Source organism: Rhinolophus hipposideros (genome assembly GCF_964194185.1).
Source record: "Rhinolophus hipposideros genome assembly, chromosome: 10".
In the NCBI taxonomy this organism is placed as follows: domain Eukaryota; kingdom Metazoa; phylum Chordata; class Mammalia; order Chiroptera; family Rhinolophidae; genus Rhinolophus; species Rhinolophus hipposideros.
Genome location: NC_138056.1, coordinates 1,922,474 through 1,946,676, shown reverse-complemented (window position 1 = coordinate 1,946,676; position 24,203 = coordinate 1,922,474). Strand labels below are relative to the sequence as shown.

At 59.0% G+C, this 24,203-nt stretch overlaps 1 protein-coding gene across 4 annotated transcripts in view; it reads right to left on the bottom strand.

The window, feature by feature from the left end:
- Positions 1 to 2,449: 2,449 nt before the first annotated feature.
- Positions 2,450 to 24,203, bottom strand: part of KCNQ1 (potassium voltage-gated channel subfamily Q member 1) — a 305,793-nt gene continuing 284,039 nt past the window's right edge. For all 4 annotated transcript variants that reach the window (XM_081062870.1, XM_081062871.1, XM_081062873.1 and 1 more), the window contains one exon: positions 2,450 to 3,720. In XM_081062870.1, coding sequence (XP_080918996.1) covers positions 3,493 to 3,720 — 228 coding nt within the window. In that variant the 3' untranslated portion in view covers positions 2,450 to 3,492. The remainder of the gene's footprint in view (positions 3,721 to 24,203) is intronic.

The window sequence follows — 24,203 nt, the reverse complement described above, 5'->3', positions numbered from 1 at the left end:
TGTGGACAAATACTCATGGATATTGTCAGCCAGGCGGCCAGGCTAGCCTACAAAGGGGCGGGGGAGGGGCCCTGAATGGGCCTGGCCTGCACATGCCACCGTTGCCCAGGCGACGGCCCTCTCCTGGAGAGGTCTGCTGGGCCATTGTCCGGGGCACACAGGACGTGTCATACACCAGATGGCCGTGTGCTGTCTAAGTCAGTTATCGGGGGACAGAGTGAAGGAATGCGGCCGGCGTGGTGGGCTGGGGCGCCATCTGTTCCTCAGGCCGTGGGCACCGGGCGAGCATTGAGCCCTCGGCTGGCTGGGCCCAGCCTCCACTGCAGGCTTTAATTAGCTAATTCCATAATTGGGCTTTATTTCAGGTAAATTGCATTTCACACCCGAGAGGGCTGCAATGGCCCGTCCAGGAGTGAAGCACTCGGGTACTTTGTGCACAGTTGATAATACAGGAAACAAAGCAGGCTGGGTGCAGGGGCCGTGCCCTGCCCAGATGGGCGGCCGCCGGAGGGAGCGCACCATGGGCTGAGGGCTGGGGTTCCTGTGCTGCTGAGGCCTGGGCCTGGGGCTCCACGGAGGGCCCTGCTCTCCAGCCAGCTTCCTGGGGTTTTTGCAAATATTTACCTAACAAGGAAACAACAGCTTTTGCCTTTCCAGTAATTGTTGCTCCCGCCCCTCCCCCGTGGGTACCGGCTGGGGAGGCCCCAGGCCCTGCGCTGCCCACCTCCCCTCCCCCGACATTGACCAGCCCCTACAGTGGGAGCCAGGGCTGGGTTCTGGGGAGCCCCTGGGAGGCACAGACTCAGCGGGGCTAGCAGAGTGGGCCCCAGGGCCTTCTCCTCCCAAGGGACCAACTCTATATGGAAACCTTCCTCCCCATCCTGATACTAGCTGTCCGCTGCTTACAGTGACCTGGGGACAGCCCTGTCCTCAAAATCTCAGGTGCCCCTAGCCCTGATGGCATGGGAATTGGGGTGGGATCTGGAGGGAGCAGCAGTCCCAGAGGGTGGAGGATAGTCTGAAGGTATACAGAGCAGACCCCACCCCCGCGGGCCCTGGTTGAGTGTATCTGTACCTGTGAGCTGAGTGGGGAATGGAGAGCCTTGCAGAGCATTGGGGCGCCCGTGGGGCAGGGTGAGGGTGGGATGGCACCCACCTGGCATACGCCTAACCTGCTAGGAGCTACACAGGCCCGAGGGCACACTGTGTTACTGAGGGGGAGACTGAGGCCTAGACAGGGGCAGGCATGCCGGTGTGGGGCCTTCCCTGCACCCCACTTTAATCAGGATACATCTGTCCATTTCAAGCTCCTTAAGGATCCTGGGGATGGGCCTGGATGGGCCCCACTCTCATGGTGGACCTTGTGGGCCCTCAGGGCCAGCCTGGCATGGGACAGGCCCAAGTGTGTCCCCTAAGATGGCTGGCTGCCCAGGGCGCGGACTGTAGCCCCATCATCCACAGACCCAGCCAGGCCAGGCCCTGGTCTGATTGCTGGGCCCTGAAGAGTTGCCCACTTCCCCAAGGACTGCTGTGAAAAGGGCAGTGACCATATCTTGACCATACCAGGTGGCCAGGGCCACCCCAGGGGGAAGCCCTGGGGTCACGAGAGTCCCAGTCAGGAGGGCTGCTAAGCTGACCCATAGCCTTGGGGTCTTGCAGCCTCTCTGAGCCCTTGAACTCTTCCTGTTTAGCAGGTACTGGGCACCTGCCTCCAGGGAGACGGCAGGGGTCCTGTCCAAGAGGGTGGCCTTGGGGGGCTCCAGGCAGAGCCTGTGGGAAAGGAAGCTGGGCCCAGGAGGAGGTGGGGGCAGCAGTGGGAGGCAGGCAGGGGAAGGCAGGGTGCTGCCCTGTCCACACCCAGCCCCAGGGCTCAGGAAGTTAGGTAGAGCTGGCTTGTGGGATGCGGGCATGGACGACAGGGTCCCCGAGCTCTGCCCCCACCTGCTCACCCCTGTCCCCTCAAAGGCAGCTCTGTCACAAGGCCTGGAGGGGTGCTTGGGAGGAGCTATCAGGGAGAGCTGCTGCAGTAGAGGCTTTGAGCTGGGCCGTGGACCAAGGGTGTGATTTCAGCAGATGAGGGGTGGGTGCGTAGGAAGAACATTCCAGCAAGAGCAGAGGCTGGGCTGGGAGGGCGGGCTGTGTTTTTGGCCACCTTCTTTCCCACCTCTCTGCTCATGTGGGCAGAGCCGTCCATGGTGCTGGCTACGGGGACAGGGGCAGGAATGGTCTGGCTTCCAGGCGCGTCTGGGTCACTGGTGAGACCCCGCGCCCAGGACCCCAGGCCAGCGAGCTGGGGGCTCCTGGGCCACCTCCCCCACCCGGGCAGGTGCAGACAGTGAGGGAGCACTGGTGTGTTGAGGGATGAGGGTGGCAGCTCTGAGGGAAGACGAGGTTGTCCCAAAGATGGGTCCTCTCCAGGAATCAAGGTGAGAGAAGAGCCGACACCAACCCGTGATCCACGTTTATTAGGAAAAGCCAGCACAAGAAAGAATCAAAATCACACCGTGAAACTCATTAAAACACAGATTCCAAATCACCACAAATTATTCTGATTTCTGTGAGATGCAATGCCCAGGAGGAGCCCCCCTCCTGTGGGGGGACACCCTCGTGCTCCCCCAGGGCTCAGCAGCTGACAGTTCTGTGCGTCTATCCAGCTGTTCGGACCAGGCAGGGAGCTGGAGGCAGGAGCCGCATGTGAGTGGGGTTGGGGGCCCCCCTCTTTTCTCTGGAATGGGTAGGAGAAGCTGCCAGTCTAAAGTAGGGGGCCTGTCCACCCCCATTCCGCAGGTGGACATTCTACCCCCAGTGAAGAGCTCTGGGGACAGTGGGCCCGTCCCTCCCACGTGAAGCTGTGGTGTCAGGATAAGCCCCACAGTTCCCGGCCCATTGAGTCAGCATCAGTAGAGACTGAGGGTCACAGCCCAGACCTGGGCCCCCTGAGCAGGGCTCACGGGCATCCTGTTTGGCATGGGCTGGGCCTGCCCTTCCCTGCCTGTCTCCTCCCTGGGTCCACCTGGGTCCTCGCTTCCAGGCCAGGCGTGTGGTCCTCACAGGCCCTGTCTAAGCTGTCTCTTGGTCTCCCCTCAGGGAGGCCCAGGGGTCTACCAGGGTGGGTCTGCACGCACTTGTCCTGCTTCCTGCCATACATGGGACAGACCAAGTGCCAGGGTGCCCAGCCCTGGGTGCCAGCCTGACCACCTGCCACTGTGTCCCAACCACCACGCAAGCAATGTGGGGGGCCAGAGTCTCAGAGCTGAGATGGGGTTCCTACACCCAGCCAAGTTCTAGTACCCACTGGTTGGGAAGAGGTGGCCTCAGTGAACCCCCAAGCCTGGGCTTATGGGGCAGCGTGGCCCACGGGGTGTCTGGGGCCTGGGAGGGAAGAGCTGTTCAAGGAGGTGGTCAGCGGCCTGATGGGTGCCCCTGCTGAGTGGAAGGTGGGGCAGGCCGGTGGGTGCCTCTGGGCCTCCCCACTCAGGCCCCAGGCCCCCATCAGGACCCCTCATCGGGGCCCCTGCAGGGCACGGTCAGCTGTTCGTAGGTGGGCAGGGCATTGCTGGGCAGGAAGAGCTCTGGGTTGATGGGGCCGCGGCAGGGCTGGACTACGTGGGCCCCACCCCCGCTGGGGGGCCGGCCGCCCGGGGGGCCGCCCTGGTGCAAGGAGAGAAGCTGGTGAAGCATGTCGGTGATGAGCAGCAGCCTCTGGTCCAGCTGTGTCACCTGTGGGGACAAGAGCAGAGTGAGTCGGGCAGTGGGAGTGGAAAGGAGGTGGCCGGGTCATCCACGCATGTGGGCCCAGCAGCAAGAGCGCAGGGCTGCTGTAGGGAACAGTGTGGCGTGGGGGGGGGAAGCCACGAAGATGGCTCTGCAGGGTGAACTGTGCGGCCGAGGGCAGCGCAGGCAGAGCGGGCTGTGGCCGTCAGTCCTCCTGGACGCACATACTTGTGTGATGTTTATTCCCCGGCCACCGGGGCCAGCCTGCGTCTGGACCCAGCTGGGCCCTCCTGTGGGCCCCAGGACCAGGTGGAGTGGGGTGCTGGCCGGCAGGATGGCCCCGGGGAAGATGCTGCTGGCTGAAGTGGCCTGTGTGTGGCTAGAAGCCCAGTACCTGTTCCTGAGGGGGACCCAGGCCAGGCTTCAGCAGTAGGTGTGACAGTCAAGAACCCTCCCCTTACAATGGATGCTGAACTGGGCAGGGAGGACATGAGAAGAGGGGTGTCTCTTGGGGAGTCAGGGCAGGCAGTTCCTTAACCTGAGACCCCTGCGGCACGTAGCGCAGGATGGGCCCTGAAGGTGTGTCCCAGCAGCCCTCCTCTCCCCACACCTCCTGTGAGAATGGCTGCCTGTGGCGGAGTGCTGTGCCCCTCCCCAGAGGCTGATGCCCAGGCAATGCGCTGGGAATAGTCTGAAATCCACCTGTCCCAGGCCTCCCCAGGGGACAGCTGCAATCTGAGGTCCCACCACACAGACCAGAGGGGCTTAACCTATTTCCTTAGACAAAGCTGATGCGGGAGCCCAGGCTATAAATAAAGGGAAGGGGTGCAGGGCTTCTCTGGTGGGGCCTGGGGCCATTCATTCAGCCTCCCCAATTTCCCCAGATGCCTGCCCAGCACCCCAGTTCTCTGCAGAGCTGTTTGGAAGCCACCGACGAGGCCTACATCCCCACTGTACAGGAGGAGAAGGGTCTTGCTCAGGATCACCAGCTGGGTCCCCTGCATCTCCCATCTCACCCCTGTAGCCCTCCACCCCCAGTGTTGGGCAGGGAGGGGGCGAGAGCAAGGGGTCTGAGCTGGGCTCAGAAGGCTGGGCAAACACTCAGTGAGCAAGGCAGGAGGGGACGTGGGGAGCAGACTTGCTCACACCTGAACCTTCCCCCGCCCGGGCCGAGACCCCTGGGGCTCCCTCTGCGTGATCAGCCTCCTCAGTCCCACCGCCTGCTTGTGCCCTGGGAGGCCGGTGGCGGTCACCTGGGCTTTGGAGCCCCCCTGGGTCCCCTGGGCCCCGCACGATGGTTGCCTTAACCAAGGCTGGTCCAGGCTGACTGTCTCCCAACTGTGCAGGCCTCAGCTCCAAGCACCGATTGGTTTGGCATCAATTAAAGCACCAAATACATTACAGAAGAAAATTTGTGGTTTCATAAATTTTCACTTTACGGCACTTGAACATCTGTTGATGTCTCCAGATGTGCAAGTGGGTATGGAAGGCTTTATGGGGTGTTCTTGGGAAAAAGGAAACGGCCGGGTGGTTGGGGTGCAGAAAGAGTGGGGGCTGCGGGGCGTGTCTCGAGAAGGGGCTTGGTTCTGGGCCACCTCAGGGGGTGAGCAGGAGGCCTGGTGAACAGAGAGTGGGCCAAGCCCTGGGGAGCCCTCCCAGCCCCACCTCCCTCCTGGAGCTTCGGCCTGACCTTGGTGCCACACACCACCTGGGGAAGCCTGGTGCCCTCCAGCACGGCCAGCTCTGGGCTCCGAGTTTGCTATGCACCATCCAGCCCGCAGGGCCCTGTCGTGGCCCCTGCCCAGCATGCATGGGTCCCCATCCTATCTCCTTCAACGACACATCGCGTGGCCCTGTGCTGTGGGGTGAGCCGTGGTCAGGCTGGTCTGGGAGGCCTAGTCAGATCCCACGCTGACACCTGGGTGATGTGCCTTCCTTTCTGGAAGGTGGGAACCAGGCCCTCCCTCTGTGGGCTGTCTCGGGGGTGGAGTAAGACAGCACATACAGAGTGGGGGTGGGGTCTCGGGGTGGAACCCCGGCTCTCGGAGCAGCCCCTTGGCAGGGGCCTCCTTTGCCCAGGCCTGTGGGCAGCCCTGAGGGCTGCTGTGCCTGGAGAGCCCCGGGCCAGGGCTCCGGCGGCGGCTCCTCCTGGCTCTCCATCACGTCTCAGAGACATGGCCCCTGAAGACGCCTCACCTTTTCAGGCCTGAGCACAGAACACCTTCATTGATTGTGACACCAGATGAGCAGGAGGCAGTGGCCTTGGGGAAACCCCAGGCACAGGGAGCTGCATCTGCGGGGTGGGTGCCCGGGGCAGCTCTGCCACCCTTGGGGGATGGCAACCGTGTTCGCCAGGAGCTGCTGCAACAGATGAGTTTTGGGGATCTCGTCCTTATTAGCAATTTGATAATGACCAGAAGGGCAAGGCCAACAAAAGCTCCCTTGTTTCTCTGCCTCTACTCACCAAATTAATAACCATACGAAGACTTATGCAGCCCTCGGAAGAGAAAAAAGCAATTAGAATAACAGCTAGTTAGAGAGCCCCGGGCGGCTGGTGATCAAACCCACGGCCACGGGCTTCCTGTTTGATGTGGTTATGAATTTATTTTCAAAAGAAAATCTTGAAAAAGAGTCTTTCAGGGGAAATTTTTGTAGAACCTGCTCAGCCTTGATCCCAGCTCTGGACCTGATGCCGACGACAGCCCTGGCAGGGGAGATGGGCACCAAGGCCTGGGGCGCGAGGGGCGCGAGGGGCGGGCGGAGCCCCGGGTGCCTGTGAGCCAGCATCTGAAGGTGGGCAGGGCCTCCTCTCAGGACGGCCCAGGGCCCTTCCGAGGGTCACAGGCGGAGGTGACCTGAGCCCTCCTCTGGTGCGTAGACTGGCCTGGACCAACGGCCACTGAGCCGTTCTCAGGAGCAACACTCGGGATGTTGATCACTAGGTGCAGAGCTGGGCTGTAGGAACTCGGGGGTCCAGGCTCCCAGCAGGGCACGCAGGGGCCCACCTTCTCCCTGCTGCCCTGGCTGCAGGCCTGTAGCACCTGTGTGCCCAGCACGGCCCTCTGCCACTCCTGCGCCCATCAGAGGGTGGTACAGCTGAGGCCTGGAGGGCCGAGTGGGCCTTGAGTCCCCGGACACAGCTCGGGGGACGGGATGGGGCCAGCACAAGCTGGGGCCAGGTCCAGGCGGGCTCCTGAGAAAGAGCCTCAGGCTGCTGCCCGCCCAGCACCCACTCTGGCCAGCTCACGAGGGAGCCCCATGTTGGAGAGCTCAGGGCAGAAGCCCACATCCCTTGTCTTGGGCCCCAGCCACACCTCAAAGTCCCCTGGGTGGGCAGTGCCACCCTGCCAGCCCTCTCGAACATACAGAGTTCGTGAGAAGCCCCCAGCATAGGCTCCGGCAAGTGACCTGTGACTGGTGGATAGGAGTGCCTGTGCCTGCCGTCATGAAAGAGCCTGGCCACCTGCTGGTGTCACCACGGGCGTTTGGGCCACACCAGGCGCTGCTGGGTACAGGAAGGACTGAGTCTGACAGATGTGACTCTGCCCCCTGCATGGCGGCACGCCTGCTGAGCAGGTTTCAGGTGGTGGTGCTGGGCCTCCTTGGGGGCTTTCGGGGTCTCCTTCTCCATGGAAGGCAGGTTCATCCCCCAAGCCGCTGCTGCTGGGTCAGGGGGGTGGTAGGTGTCACAGTGACCCATGACCTTTGCCCCCGTGCCCTCTGGCACAGGCAGGTGTAGCTGAGCTCCCACTTTTAGGGCAATGGCTATCACCAAGACAAACTACACAGGGGAGAGGCACCGGACGCATTACAGAGCACTTCTCCAGTGACCATGGCAGGAGGAGGGCCACCCTGAAGTAACAGACGTGGTCTGATGGCCTCTGGACCCGAAGTACCCAGGCTCAGGCCAGGGACACACCCAGGACCTGCACGCCCGGCCCTGTGGCGCCTCGGGCCTGAACTCAGATCATGGAACCACAGTTTGCCTCATCTCAGTTTACGTCTCTCCATCTCTCTACACCCATACGGTTCCTTCCAGTTTTCCTCATCTCAGGAAAAGGCTCCCAATCCCAGCCTCACGCTCCACATTCTGCCCATCAGCAGAGCCTGGGAGATCCCTGCCTGCCCTTTACGGCTCCAGCCTGGACCAGGGTGCCGTCCTCTGCGGCTGGGACTGCTACAGTAGCCTGCCAGCCAGCCTGCCTGCCCCCACAACACACTTTTGCATGGTGGTCCTTTCAAAACACACACCAGGCCGTGTTACTGCCTGCTCACAACTTCCTGACCTCCATCCCCCCCAGGAGAAGCCCGAGGCCCTTTTGTGTCCCCCAGAGCTGTCCCCTTTTGCTCTCTAGCCTCCCTTCTTGTGCACTCTGTTCCAGGCCTCTCTGCTGGTCCTCACACATGGTGGCCTTTGTCCCTGCTGTTCCCACTACCTGTCCCAGTCACCACTCCACCCCCACCCTCAGGTCTCACCACTGTCACTGCTCTGAGGCCACCCCTCCCTCTGCCAAGGCCCTTCCACCCCCCTGAGCAGCCCTGGTTTTCTCCAAGGCACCTGGTGTACAGTTGTGTCTGCTTATCCCTTAGCTTTTCCTCACTAAATTAGTGTCTAGCAGCCGGGCTCCTCCGCCCGTCCTTGCCAGCACTGGAGGGGCCCAGTTCATGTTTGTGGAGTAAACACAGCGGGTGCGACATGGCCCAGCACCTTGACTCCACAGCCCCCCAGGAGACCCTCTCGCCAAGGGGGAGGGGAGGCTGGTGCAGGGTACTGTCTGCCTGCAGTGAGCTGTCCTGGGGGGTCCCCCCCACGGCAAGCACCCTGGCCCAACCCCTCCCCAGAGCACACACAGCCTGTGGGCCCTGCCCCTGGCACTGGGCCTCTGTGGCTCCTGGGGCTTGGGAACGCCCCTCCCCCACGACAAGAACTCCGGAATAACACCCATAAATCACTCTTTCGTTAGGGCCCCTTGGGGCTGGATGGTCTTCCAGAGCTGGGTATGAGTGGAAATAGGTCACAGCGCTTCATAACGTTGAAATTTATGGCAGGAGACGGTGTAATTGTGTTTATGACTTTGTTTTAGTACTTTAGCTCTTGGAGAAGAATCAACGTGTTTCTAGCCGCTAAGGTTTTACTGCCAGTCCCCAGGGCAGCCGCTCTCTCTGCAGGGGCTCTTTGTCCCGTGGCGGGGAGAGGGCCGCAGGGCCGCAGGGCCCTGCACACGTGTGCTGTGGCTGAGGTCGGCATGCACACAGTGTGTCTGCATGAGTGCAGGCCCCCGCCTGTGTGGGAGGCCCGGCATGGGGACATTTTGGGCATGCTAGCACATGTGAAGAGCACAGCAGTGGGTCTGGGTCATGGGGGGGGGTGGGGGGAGGACTCAGGCACATGGACAGACTGCCTGGGTTCCTGTTCTACCTCGTTCCAGGCTGACGGATGAGGGGGTGTCTCAGGGTCATCATCACAAGCCACATACCCATCATCACAAGCCTACACACCCAGCCCTAGGACCCCCTCCACTGGCACAATGGCCTCTGAGTGACATGCTCTTCCCCCTGCCAGTCTCTCCGGGCCGAAGCCAGGCTGAGCTGCTCCCGCTGACCTGAGCCATCTCCCTCCACAGAACTCCCAGTGCACCGGAGTCTGAGAGAGCTCGGTCCTCTGCTCAGAACTCGGAGAAGACCCCCCTCTGAGCTCTGAACAAAAGACAAAGTCCTCCCATGGGCCACAGGGGCGCTGCCTGTGTGATCCGAGCCCTGTCACCCCCAATAGCTCCTGCCTGGGGCCTCCAGTCCGTCCCCACTCCTGCCCCTTCTCTCCACCGCCCGCAGGAACATGGTGCTGGGTTCTTCGGTGGCTCGGGCCCTCGCCTTGTCCACATTTCTGCTCGTCTGCTTCTCCCTGAGGCCTCCCTGGGCTCCGTACTGAGCACAGCAACCGGCCCCCCAGACCCGGCCCTGCATGTACCTTTCCTTCCTCCAGAACTCACACTTATGTTGCAGGCTTATTAATTATGTCTTTTGTCTCTTGTTGCCCCACCCCTCACCCCCAGGACAAAGGCCCAAGGAGGTGTGTGTGTGCCTTGTCCACACATGTGCTCAATCCTGGGCACTTAGCTGCTGCGTCCCTCCCCTGCTTCTCTGTCAGCCCAGCATGTGTGTCCAGAGTAACACCCCCACGGCCTCACCAAGGCTGTCTCTGTGTGGACACACGAGGATTTCAGGGAGGGCAAAGCTCACAGGACAGAGGTTACAGATGGGGTCAGTGGCAGAATCAGGGGCTGCGGGTGGCATGGGAGCCTCACTGCACACCTCCCCCTAGAAGGGTCCTGGGCAGACACCTGGTGGGAGGCTGGGGGAGACCCCTGCCCAGGATGAGCAGGCCTTGGGCCTCCTGGATGGGCTGCCTGGGGCCTCAGGAGGGAGCTGCTGGTGGGGGCCAAGCTGGGGCGGCTGCTCGCCCTGCCCACGTCGCGGAGCCCCAGGCCGGGCCGGGCAGGCGGGAATGTAGGGCAGGCTGGAAAAAGGCACTGGAAGCCGAGAGGCCGTGTTTGTGTTGGCGGCTGGCGGAGGCCCCACCTGCGTTTGATTCTTCCCCCTTTCCCTCCCTTGCTGCCCCTCTGCCGAGCCCAAAGTCCCGGAAGCCAGGGGGACGCCGGCAGAACACTGTATCTGGAGTCAGTGAGCACTTGGCCACTGCAGCCAAACCCCAGGTCCGGGTGGGCAGGCGTGTGGGTGACACACAGCCCAGTGATGGTGGACAGGCGGGCGGGGCAGCCCATTGGCTGTGTGGTCGCTGTTCCATCTGCCACTGGCTTCTTCCACCAGGCTCTGCTGCCCCCTGCTCCCCACAACTTGGTCAGGACCCCTCAGCCCACCAGTCCCCAGGCCAGCTAGCAGTGCCCTCCAGGCTCGCCTTCCACTCCCTGCAGTTCTCCATGCCAGCGGGCTGCCCCAGGGTCCTGCCCTGAGGGAAACCCCTGCAGGTCTGTGAGTGCGCTCAGGGTACACAGCCCGGCCCTGGCCTTATTCTTCAGGGTCTGGGCCCTGTGTCCCACTCGGCCACTGCCCCTTCATGCCCTGCAAGGGCTTCTTCCCGCTCCTTGCACGTGCCCCATCCCTCCCTGCCTCAGGATCTTTGCACCCGCTGGCCCCACTCCCTGAAACAATCCACTCTTTCTTGAGCCAGCAGACGCTTCTCATTCTTCAGGCTCCAAGGTGAGGGGCTCCTCTTTAGACGTTCTCCCTCCTTCTCCTCTCTCTTGGTTTGTCTGCCATCACCTCCCGCTCTGCGTGGTACCACTTGTATTGTTTACTTCTTAAATGTCTGCCTTTCTGAAAGCAGGGACACTGCTAGGCCATCCACGACCCCTCACCGACTAGGTGATTTTGGCTTCTTTCACCTCCCTAGCAGGGAGGGGACAGCTAGTCTGTCCTGTAGCTGTAGGGGTCACGTATGAGAATAGAGGTCCATGGGTCTGTGGTCACAGATAGGGGGCAGGGTCCAGCTCCCCTGGGCAGCAACTCTGGCCTGTGGGGGGTTCAGGGGAAGAAGGCCCCAGTGTGTCCTCCAGTTCCCTGCCACTTCACAGCTGCCTCTGACCACTTCCCTGTCCCCCAAGATTGGCTGTCCCCATAGCCTGGTGGGTTTTCTCTCCACTCCTCTCTCAGGCCACTCTTGGTTTCCCCCCACTCGGCCTGGGGCCACGTCCTTTCTCCCGACACTCACAACAGCTTCTCAGGCTGCCCCTGACTGCACGTACCCCCAAGCTTCTTCCCTGGATGACCGGGGGCTGTGGACCCCAACCCCATCTGCCCACCCCACCAGCCTCCAGTAGAGCACCCTCTATGCCCCCTCTCCGGCCTACACGCTCTGCCCAGCTGGAGTTCTTGTTTTTAAATGAGCCTGTTTACAAGGTTTTGCACGAAATTTAAGCACTCTTCGAAAACATTCTCTCTCTCAAAAGTAAAAACATTTCAAAGAAACATCCCCTTTGACCCAGCCAGCCTCACTCTGGTCGCCTCCTCTCCCAGGTAACCGGCTGAGCGATCTGCTGTTTATGCTTCCAGCTATTTCGAAACACAGCTTGCGCACGTGATACAATATCCATCGAGCGCTTTGGTGTAAATGGTAACATGAGACAGCCGTTCTCTACTTGCTTGTTTTCACTCAACACAGGTTCTGAGGCTGCCGTGTTGAAACACGTCGTCCGCAGAGCCTGCTCCTGGGGCGGGGGGGCTCAAAGCCAGCCTTTCCATGGCGTTCTGGAAGCCTCACGTGGCTGGTGTCCATTGGCAGTCAGGAAGGCCAAGCGCTCCCCAGGCAGGCACCCCTGTGTGGGGAGGGCCTGCTGCTCTGCAATGGGTCTGGGTGCCTGTGGACAAGGCCAAGGCCGAGCTGGGCAGTGACCCTTCCTCGAGGCTCCCGCCACCCCGCCACCTTTCTGTTCTCACGGCCCTTTCCTTGCCCAAGGGCTCAGGGTCAGCCTTTGACTGATGTCCTCACCCTCCCCTGACGGCCGAAGGTTCCCAGCCACCCTGCATGTTGGGTGAGGTCCTCCTGCTTTGCCTTGCTGCTTCCAGACAATTCTCTCACCTCCTTCCCAAAGCCCCAGCCCAGTTTTCTGAAGATTTGAGCCCTGTGCCCACTGCCCCCCAGAATTCCTTTGGTCACCCTTGGCGGTTTTCAAACTGCTCAGCCTCCCTCCTGGTGAGGTTCTCACCCTCACCTACCAAGGTCCTGCCCTCCACCTTTGGCCACCCTCCCATGGTCACCCTACGGTCAGCCCACAGCTGCCCCTTCTCGGGGAGCTCTGTCCCTTCCCCTATTGTGTTCCAACATGCCCTGACCTCCAACTGAGCCCCCTCTGTCCTTTAGCTGCCCTCACATTTCCCCCCAGAAGGTCACGTCCAGGAGATGCCTGCACCCCCGCCCCTCGGCTGAGCCACTCCCTCAGAGCCAAGGGCAGGGGCACTGCCATGGCTCTGAGACCCCTCATGCCCTGGCTGTGCTCTCCCCCGGACCCTGCTCGCTCCGTCCAGCCCAGTCCTGCCTCAGTCCCTTTGCACCTGCTGCCGCTGGGAGGAGGGCTCTTTCCCTGCGAGCTTCAGGCTGCTTCTGTGTTTACTTAAACGCCCCTCTCAGGGCCGCCCGGCCTGTCGGCAGTGCTCTCTGCTGTCCTCTGCTTAGCACTTATCATCATTTTGCTGACTTGTCTCATTTCTGGTCTCTGTGCCCTGTGGATGGTCAGCTCCTTAAGGGCAGGGCTTCTGTTTAGTTGCCTGGCCGCTGCTAACCCTGTGCCTGGCACACAGTAGGTGCTCGCCAAAGGTTGGCAGAATGAGTGGATAACCGCCCAGAGGCCAGAACTGTCCATGTCAGCCCCACGTGGGGTGACCAGCACAGGGGCCGTGGGGCTTGGCCTGTGTGTGTGTGTGTGTTTGGACATACGTGTGTGTTTGGGCACACGCAGACTTCCATCAGAGCTATGCTGGGCCCTACATTGGGAGTGCGTGAAAGCTGGGAGCTGGCACGTGGAGCAGAATCCGGGCATGGTGGCAGGGACTGGGGGGCCAGAGAGCTGGATTCAGGCTGGCCCAGGTGGGGAGGGGGCTCCGCTTGGGGTGGGTGCTGCACCACGGATCTGGGTGCCTCACCATGACCTGCCTGATGTGGAGACACTGCAGGTGCCCAGTATGTGTGTTGGGGGGACTGAGGCCTCTGCCCACATCTGCCCCAGGGGGTCCAGCCCCCACCCTGAGACGGACCGTCCAGAAAGTGGGTGAGGAGGGGGCGAGCAGGGTGGGCAGGAAGGAAGTCACGGGGACTCCAGGCCAGGCCACGAGTGCGCCAGCCCCATCTGGACATATTTGGCAAGCGCTGCTACCCTCTGTTCCCAGCACCCCTCCTTCTCAGGCCAGTCAGCATCCCCAGCTCTCACCCAGTTTCCTGGCCCACCTTCTTCATTGTCACCTGTGGTTCCCTATCCCCGAGTGTGCTGGTCGCCAGCCTAGTCTCTGTCACATGCAAGTGTGGGACCTAGCCTTTGGTGACCTCTTCATCTCCATAAAACGGATGTGAAGCGGTGCTCCACGAGCAGACAGAGGTCAGACATGGCTGCCCTGTGACCCTGGCCAGGCCCTGGTCCTCCCTGCACTGCAGCCCCCTCCCCGTCACGGGGAGGATGGTTCTCGGCCATTTATGTCACTGACAGACTACACAGTGCTGTGACTGCCATGGACAGGTGTGTGGGCAGACCTGTGTCATGGCAGGTGTGCCCCGGTGCCCACTCTGGGGCTCAGGTGACCTAGGTGGTCTTCAGAGAGGTTCTGGGGCAGGCAGGTCATAAACCCCAAGAGCTACAGGTTCCCAGTTGGTCACTGTCCTAGGGGGAGGAACCTCAGGAGGCTGGGATCTGCCCCCCATCTCCACCCAGTCTGGCTTCAGGTGAGGCTGGGGGCCACCAGGACCGAGAGAGACAGTCAGCCCCACTCCCCGGGGCTCCAGGGTTCCCCCAGTCCCGTAGCTGTGATCATCGCAGGGCTCTGCCACCCTTGGGCCTCCAATCTGCTGGCTTCTCTGGAAGCCCACAGATGTCCCCACCTTTCAGGGAAGCGGGAGGGGCCCTGTCATCTGTCCTGTTGTGTGGCCCCCTCTGTGCATTGGTGCTCTAGGAGGCGTCATGTGCACCCCAGTCTCACCCTTTCCCCAAACCAGGAAGGCCCAGCAGCACCCCATGAACTTCCCGACTCTGAGACCTCGTGGATGGTCTGGGCCCCCATCTGGCGGGCAGGCCCTCTATGCAGCCCGCCCTGTGCAGGGAACAGCAACCTGTTCTACCCAGGAGGGTCTGTCCGCCACCAGCAGGCATCTGCATGGGCACGCTGGGCTGGGGTGGGGAGAGGAGCCAGGACCAGGCGAAGTGCAAAAGCAGAGTAATGCTCTCCAGCAGCGTGTCTGTCCCCCACCCCACGACCTCCAAACTCACAACCCTCTGGCCAGGCCACCAGCAGCTTCTGTGTAGGTGACAATGCCACCCCTCACTGTCACCCCCCTGCACTCTTGTCCTCACCTCAGTCCTGTGATCTTAGGAAGCCCCGGCCCTGACCCCTAGGTGTGTGGCTATGTGGCCAAGGCACTGAAGGGGACAGATGTGGAATGTCCTTGGGAGGTTGGAGGCCTCAGGACAACTGAGTAAAGGAGGGGGGGCTCCCAAGGGGGCCCACAATGCTCGGAAGGTGACTGGAAGTGTGGGGAGGTTTCCACCCAGGAAGCAGGCCCTGGTCTGGCAGGGGGCCTGCCTGGCCTGGGCTGACCTGAGGGCTCAGGAGAGATTCAGGCCCCATCCTGCGGCTCTCAGCCTGCCTTTCCTGCTCTTGGGACCGGGAGGAAGAGCTCCCTGGGTCACCAGGCCCATGTGGGAGAACTCATGCTGACCAGACTGAGCGTGTTCTGCAGGCCTCCAGGAGGACCCAGGTCGCCTGTGGTCACAGCCTAAAGGCTCCCCATTAGGGCCTGGATCCGGGAGCCTTAGAGACCATCCTTGGTACCACTCAGGTCACAGATCCAGGAGACCCACCTGGGCAAGAACCCAGGTCCCTCTGTCAACCCGAGTTAAAGGTGGGAAGGGCGCACCCACCAGGGAGCCCTCCTCTCATCGCTGCCCCACCCTGCACAGCCCCAGCCCCTAGCTACCCAGAGGGGTGCTGCCGGGACCTGCCAGTCCCAGTCTGCACATTAGGCATGAAGGGTCCACCTGTCCTGTCTCCTCTCACTCACTCTCCCAAGCTTCCCAAACACCCTCCCCTCCCCCATCAGAGCCCTGGCTCCTTGGCTAAGTGGCTCCTTGTCTTCCTCACTAGGGCACCGGCGGACCTCCGCATTCTCCTGCATTAGCATTCTCCGTCTAACTTCAGCTTTCCCACCATCAGCAAGCAAGCCCATCTGAGGAGCTCCCATGGGCGCTAGGTTCCCCAGTGCCCGACCCACAAGCAGCCAATCCCGCCACCGTCCTAGCTGTTTCCTGGCTTTTCCTCGGTATTCAAAACCATGTGCTGTTGCTATTCCTGGCATGTGCAGTTTTAACCTAGTGACTGACTAACACAGAAGACAAGAGATCAGGATTTCATTCTCACAGCTTCTCTCCCGGCCATGCCCCTATCCTCCCAACACAGTTGTACTGCAATTCTAGGCTAAATAAATATTTCCTGTTTGCTTTTTATGTAAACATTATGTAACTTTATATCACTATGTAAATGCTGTTTTCCACTGAGTCATGTGGCTTGTCTACGGGTATGATGACAACTTCTTGTTTTCCCTGGGGTTAAGAAATGCCTGTATGTTTTGCTTAGTTTTTAATGCATCTATCACTACATTCTTGAACTCTGCCAGAATTGTAAAACTTCTATTCATCCTGTTGAGAACACCAGCAATCTATCAGCTTTATTATTTTTTTCTCCTAGAGGTTTCTTCCTGGAGTCCTAGAAGGATCGGCTGCCCTCCAGGCCTGCTGAATCGTCATAACGCTAGCACTTCTTTCCCTAATCCTTAGTCTCTCTCTCTCTCTTTGTCTCTCGCTGTCTCTCTCTTTGGTGTTGGATTCCCTTGCTTCTTGGATCCTATTTTTCTCTTTCTTGGTTTTCCCCTTATTTTGCTGGAGTATATCCTCAAGTAACTTTCTGAGAAAAGGCATGTGATAGGTAAATCTTTTGATTGTGCATAACTGAAAATGCCTTTAATCTACTCTCATAACTGAGAATTTGACTGGGTATGAAATTCTACATTGGAAATAGATTTTTTTCCCCCTCAGAGGTTTGAAGGCATTTCTCCATTAGGTGCTGGCTTCCTTCACTGCTGTTGAAAAGTCTGATGCCATTTGATTCACTATCCTCTGCATGTGACCCACTTTCTCTATCTGGAAACGTAGGGTGTCCCCTTTATTGCTGCTGTTCTGAAATCACAATGATATACCCTCAATTCTGGGAATTGAGGAGGGAAGAGGGGAGGGTCCTTACTTTTTAGCATAAAAGTGGTCACTGAGTCCACCTCGTTTTTATCACGAAAGCTTATTCTCCACCATAGATGCTCCTGGTGTCCCCAAATTCAGAACTTCTCCAGTTCAGCTTCTCTGGGGACTAAGCCTCCTGTCCTTGGTGGCACTGGTGGATGGAGAGACCCGGGCTTCACACGCTGGGGCATACCTGATCTTCACTAAGTATCTTCCTGTCTGTAGTCCTGCCTAGTCCCAGCTTCGAGGCTACCTGGGGCTCCCGTCCTCGAGTCTGTCCATGGTTTGGGCTGGAAACGGCCTCATTCTCGGTGGCTCTCCCGTCTGCAGCCTCGGAGTTGACATTCCACTGGTCCTTTTGCCGACACTTTTTGGTGTCTCTCTTGTCTCCTCCCCTGATTGCTTTCACCTTGTTGATTTACACCTTAAAATTGTTTGATGACTTTACTGTCGTTTTAGTGGGATTTGGAGGGAGTGGAAATAAACACGTGTGTTAATGTGCCATATTTAACCAGAGGTTGTACATTAACTTTTCATCCCTCTGCATCTGGGCTCTTGTCCCTAGCACCCCATGGTTCCAGGGATCAGTGACTGCCCAGTGGCCACTTCATGCTGTCTTCTGTCTGGACTTCTCCGAGCTTTCCTTCGAGGAGGGCAGGACCCTCACTGCTGAGGCCCTCCAGCTCCGAGACCCACACACTGCTGGCTTTCTCTCCTGCGGGTCTCCGCTGTGGCCCCCTTTCTCTGCTGGACATTGCATGGTGGCCAGCTCTGCTCTTGCATGTCCGCAGGTCGGTATTCCCTTTGTTGCTGACCTCACCACGTCCACATGCCGGTGGTTCCTGGTTTGGACTCCCAGGGCCCAACATGCCATGGAGCCCCGGGGCCTGGCCTCACCACTTCAGTGTCTCAGAATCAACACATCGTGTCCTCTCCATCGTCTTCATCCCAGGAAGTGGTAGTGCCACGTGGTTGGTTGCTCACAGCCGCACCTTCCTCCTACCTGAGGTCTTTCTAGCTGGACCCCAAACCACATGTGCAATTGATGACTGAGATGGCTAATTGTGGCAAATATGGCTAATTGTCTCCGTAGTCATTCTCTGCTTTTAACCAACAGAACCTGGGATTAAACAGGGTATTTGGTTGCCTGGAGTAGACATTTGGTTTCCCAGGGGTCCGTGTAGTGACTTGGGGTGTATGTTACATTCTAGTCCATGGAAATAAGGGGAACTGACAAAGGTGGCTTCTGTGCAGGGTTTTTTCCCTCCTTCCTGCTGCTGGAATGCAGGTGTGATGGTGACTGCAGGAGCAGCCTTCAGTGGCCATGGGCTGAAGCCGTGTGCTTCAGACAGTGAAGGAAACAGACAGAAAACCCTGGGTCCTGCTGCAGTGCTGTGCACCCATCAACTCGGGGTGCTCCCGCTCTGCTGGAACCCCTTGGGGGAGAAATTCTCTTTTGACTATTGTCTCAGAAAGAGCTGGACCAACCCCCTTGCCCTGAATCTAGTCCGTCTAGATCTCTACCAATAGCTCGCTCTGCGTCCCCGGCACCCTACTCCATCCTTCACACGGCTCAGAAGCATGTAAATCAGAGCATGTCCCCTCTGGGCTCAGAGCTTACAACCCTCTGACAGCTTCTGACTGACTGAAAATATGTCAGGCTGCTGGGCGCTGATCTGGCCCCTGCCGGAGCCCCAGCCTCACCTCGGCCCACTCACCCACGCGAGTCCCACCGGCCTGGGTGCTGCTGAGCCGAACGCTCCAGGCTCTCCCACCTCAGGACCTCAGGATAGATGCCTCTGGCCCACAGTAGGCACTCAGTAAAGATGTGTTAAAAGACTTAGCGAAGAGGTGAGCGAGTGAGTCAATGCACACTTTAAAGCCAGAAAAGCACAGGAACCTCCTAAAGCCCAGGGCTGGGGGCCAGAGCCTGGTCGTCAGCAGCATGAGGCATCCAGAGGGGCTGAGGGTGGGTTGGGCCACCCTTCCCTGCTCCCCGACATCTGTCCAGCTACCCCCCATTTGGCTTCTGCTGCAGTGTTACCTCCTCAGAGAACCCCATCCAGCACGGCTCCGTTGCCCCCAGCCCGCTTTCTCCCTCCTGGTCCTTGCTGCTCTGTAACTTGTGCCCCACCCCCACTGGCCTGCTGGCTCCTTGCCGGTCTCTGCCTGGAGCGAGCTCCCTGAGGAAGGGGTTTGCGGGCCTCTCAGCAGTTGGTGCCCCTCCAGGCACACAGTAGGTGCTTGAGGCACTGAGTCAGTGGCTCCTTGGTGGAGGTGGGGCTGGGGTCCTCAGAGGAGGAGCACTCAGGGGAGCCCCAATTACCCTACACCCCATCTGTTCTCCCCGGGGCCCAAGGGGGGTGGGCTGGGGTTGCTGGGCGAGCCCCACCCATGCCCCAGATCCATTTCCACACTGTGGGTGCTCGGTGCAGACCTTCAGGGGTGTGAACTGTGGGAAAGCGGGGCGGGGGCAGGGGGGGAGGGCTCTGAGGCGGGCCTGGCGCGCCCTCAGCTCTGCTGTCCTCCCGGGTTTCCGTGACTGTCTGTGTGTAACCGCACGGTGGTTTCCATCGGCACTGCCAAGGGGCGGCTGCCGGGCCTGGCCATGGGTTCTGATCCCCGACAAGCCTGCTCTCTGTCAGGCAACCCTGGGAAGCTGGGGAGCACGGGGTGGGGGCCCAAAGAGTTAAGCTGCCCTCCACCATCCTGGTCTAAATTTCTTCATTTTCAAAGGCTGGGCCCTCTTTCCTTCCAAGTCACAGCTGACGTGAAATGTAGCCTTAAAATGCAGCTGACATGAAAAACAATAGCAGTCCCTCGGAGAGGTTCTGCTGCGGGCTGTAGGGCCCCCCGCCCCCCAATAATTACTCAAGACATGGGCGTGAGCCAGGCCTGGTTAGGTAACAGGCTGCTTGCTCCGGAGACTTATAACTCACAGGCCGTTACACATGATCTCCGCAGACAACAAAATCGTTTCCAGGATGGTGGGGAGGGTGAGGCCGCGGGGAGAGGGTATGGGGGACAGGAGGGGCCAAGACCAGGCCGGGTGGGGGGGGTCCAAGGGAGGGCCTCCCGGGGGCCCCAGGGAGGCAGCCTGGGAAGGTGGGAGCTGAGGAAGCATCTGTGGGAAGCGCCTGCCCTGCCCCAGCTCTGCTCTGACCCCCACCCCTCACCCCAGTCTCTGGAGCCTGAGGCCCCCCGGTCCAGTCCTTTAGCAAGCAAAGCATGGGAGAAACTCATTCATACTGAAGTGTGAATGACTAACTGCCCTGGGAGCTTCCCCCACTTCTATGAGGAAGATAATTCATTGTCTGTTTACTGTCCGTGGCCCCACTGTACACGTCTCCCTCAAGGGCAGGTCCACATACTTTCCCTGTGCTCCTGGCGCCTCGTACATAGCAGACATTCAGAACATATTGGTTCAAAACAATGACATCTAACTCAGAGAAGGGTGTCACTGGTGTAACTACAGGCACACGGCTAGGGCCCCCTAGCAGCAAGTGCCAAAGGCAGGCTGGGATGTGGAGAGCGGTGTTTCTCCCCTTGCCCTCTGCACCTGCTTTCTGACCCCCCTGGGCCCTGGAACCCTCCTACAGGAACCACGCGTTGTCCTGGAGGAGGCTGAGTGGAGGCGGGTGAAGGACGCAGAACGTGCTGCCTGGGAGAGGCCTCTCTCGGCGTTCCTGTCCGACGGGGTCTGCACCCTGGCAGCCCGGCAGCTGGCCCACACCCAGGAAGTCCGAGGTCCTGGCTGCAGAGGGAGGAAGGGAGGGTCCGGTGCACACCTGGCCTCAGCCATGCCTTCGGAAAGGGCTGGCCCCACACTCTCTGGGTCCTTTTCCCTCTGTGACCGGCTCTGAGTACAAAGATATCCCTCTCCAGGTCCCTCTGACCTTGTTCTCGGCTCCAGGCTGAGTTCCACATGCCAGTCCTCCTGCACTGTCCCCATGCGCAGACCCACGTGTGGACGGTGCAGCAGGCCCAGGCCTCCCCCTCCTCCCCGCCCTGGCTGGACCGTCTGGCTTCTATCGACACCGAGCCGTCCCTGCCCCCAATGCCCACCTCCGTGTCCGGTCACTCAGGCCATGAGAATTCATGGGGCATCTCCTATGTGCCAGCACGGGGGACCTGGTGACCAGAGTGGGAGTCATGTCCCCAATCAGTGTAGGGTCTAGTGGGGTCAGAGTGGAGACGGCCATAGCACTGACCCAGACCAACTATGGAAGTCTGGTTCTGGGTGGCCGCCCCACGGGACGGCCCAGTCCTCGTTTCCTGACGTCTGGACGGCATGACACACCTCTTCTCGAATCCTCCTCCCAAGCTTCCTAGCTCTCCTGCCCACTGCTGCCCCACTCCTCTGGCACCTGCCCATCATTCTGCAGCCCTTGCATGGCCCGGTCCTGCCTCTTTCTCCTCCCCCAGGGCACAATCTCTCACCGGGTCACCTCGTTCACACCCTTCAGGTGCCACCTCCACGCAGCCTCTCCTTGGGGCCTCACACCCTAACTGCAGATGGGCGTCTCCACATGGATATCTCAAAGATATGTCACGTCATCCTCTGCCACGTTCCCAGTGGGATTCACTGAAGCCTCCCCTGCCCCCCTCCATGGCCATCTAGAGCCTGGGGGGTTATTTTTCCTGAGGACATCCCTCCCTCATCCCCTCATCCAACCCCTGCCCAAGTCTGCGGGTTTCGCTCCCTAAACATGTCCTGCAGCTGCCCTTCTTTTCACCTCCTGGTCCTCTTTCCCTCCTGCCTCCCAGGACTTCAGCTGTGGCCCCTCACCCGTCTCCTCTTCTCCTCTGGCCCCCCACGGTCATCTTACAATCCAGCCAGAGAGCAACACTTGTGGGACGTTAGTCATGCATGTGTGCGTGTGTGTGTGAGCATGTTGGTGCGTGTGGATGGGTGAGTGTAACCCCAAGAACGTGTGCTCACTGTACAGCTTATAGTGAAAAAGAACCATTCGGGCCTCAGCTCAGCTTGCACCCCGTCCCACTCGTGGGGCGGCTCCTTTGAAGGTTCCCCTCTGGCAGATCCCTTACCGCCTTAAAGAACATACTTGCCAGGTTATTTCTTGATTTATCAACTTCAGACATTGTTCATATACGTCCTCTCACGGACGGTGAGGACTGAGCTCCCTCACACGTTTACTGTCCCCCTCCCGCTAATTTCCCAGCATAACGTCACCATTATTTTGATTCAGCCCACTATGAAATCCATGCTGCTACTCAGTTCCCTTAGCACCACGGGGGCCGCGGGTCTCGCCCTGTTTTCTAGGAACGCCTTTCTCAGGATGATCCTGTTTCAGAAGGTTCGTTGTACCAAGTCTGCTTCTGAATCTACCTTGTTCATTTTCTTGAGAGAAAGTAGACCCTCCCTGCCTCAGGCAGCCATCCTCTACTCGCCCTGGGCTGGGGCTTCCCCCTTTCCCCCTGCACAGGACCCACCATTGCCTGCATCCATGCCTCCCTCTGTCTTGGCTTGCTCCCACGTTTTGTGCTCATCTTCTCCATAACTTTCTAAGAAAAGGTAAATTTTATGAACTCCCGAGTGGCTGAAAATGCTTTTATGGTACCCTCACCCTTGATAGATATTTTGGCTGGGTATAGAATTGTAATTTTCTTCGGAATTTTGAACTTGTCTTTGTAAATCTTCTCTACTGAAGACCAGCCCATTTAGAGGCCCACAGTTTGGCAGGTCATTTATTTGTTCTTCAAGAAGTTTCCAGGGTGTTCTGGAAGGACATGAGGACATGGTGGCTGTCTTTGTTTCCAGGATCTCGGTGGGCCCTCCTTTTCTTTCCTTTCCGTTTCCTCTCCTCAGTGTCTTTCGTCTCCCTTTCTGGAAGGTCTAGGAGTTGGATGTTGGATGTCCTTGGATTGAGTCTCCATGCTTCTTGGCTGTTCTTTCTTATTTTCCATCTCTCTGTCTTTATTCCACTTTCTGGGAGATTTACTTCAATCTTTTACTGAGTTTTTTTTTTTTTTAAATCCAGCAGCATATTTTACATTTCCAAGAGCTCTTTCTGGTTCTCTAATTGTTTCTTTCTCATAGCATCCTGTTCTGGCTTAATGATTACATTATCTTCTTAAATTTCAGAGTGATCTTATAACTGCAAATTTTTTCATGTACCCCCGTTGCCTAATGCCCCACTGTCCTCACTCTGAGTGCCCTCCATGGTCTAGCCCCGTCTAACACTTCACCCCTCACCCCGCTCTCTCCCTTGGCCCATGCTCAGCCCTCTACTTCCTCTCAGATCCACAAGCCAGGCATGTTCCCTCCCGCCTTGGGGCCTTCATATGTGCTGTCTGGAAGGCTCGCTCCATCCCTCTGCTTAGTCTAGGTAATTTCCACTTGTGCTTTGTGTTCAGATCACAGGCTGCTTCCTGAGGACATCGTTGCTAACGTCCTAGACGGGGTCCCAACCCCTGCTGCATGCCCACTTAGCTGTCTTTACAGTACTCAGCATGAGCCTAACTAAATACTTGTCCCCACTTCCTAGAGGGCAACCCCACAAGGGCAGTGTCTGGTCCATCTCATCCACTGCTGTACCCCAGGGCCCAGCACCAAGTTGGTGCTTGTATAAGTGTCCTGTTGCTGCTGGAACAAGTTACCACAGGCTTCAGGCTACTCATTTACTGTCTTAAAGACTGGAGGTCAGGAGTCTCATGGGGCTAACATCATGGTGTGGGCAGGGCTGCAGTTGTCTGGGGGCCAAGGGGAGAACCTGTTCCCTGACCGTTTCCAACTTCTCGAGGTGCCTGCGCTTCTGGGCCCATGGCCCCTTCCTTCACCTTCAAAGCCATCAGTGGGGCATCTTTTCTCCTCTCTGACCTTTGCTTCCATCATCACGTCCCTTCCTCTGACTTTGACCCCGCCCCCTGTCTCCCTCTCATAAGGACCCTTGTGGTGACACTGGGCCCACCTGGGTAATCCAGGCCGATCTCCCACCTCAGGATCTTAACTTCACCACAGATGCAAAGTCCCATTTTCCCTGTAAGGTCACATGTTCACAGGTGCCGGGGACTGTGGGGCTGTTATGCGACCACGGTGCTCATAGTGCTTACAGAGTGGGGACGTGGTGCCAGTGGAAGGTGATTGGGATTTCCTGGATGAAGCACCCTTTAAGAGGACACCTCAAGGACCAGCCAGGTAAGAAGGAGAAGGTGTCATTAAGAGATTAAGGAGACCAAGAGGGTGGCATCTCTGAGCAACAATGAGGGCTTCCAGAGGGGTGACACCCTTCCAGGGGGAGTGGCGAGGCCCACCACAAAGCCCAGACGGCACCGTGAACAGTCCAGAATTACCATAAGGGCAGGGGACAAGGGCAAGTTCAGTGACGCTGAAGGAAGGCATCAGTAGGACTCTGACTTCACAGGGGTCTTCTGCAGGCCACTTTCCTTGGCATCCTCTCTGCTTTCCATCTGCCCTTCTTCGCTCAGGTCTAATGACCTCCATCCCATCTGAGCCCACAC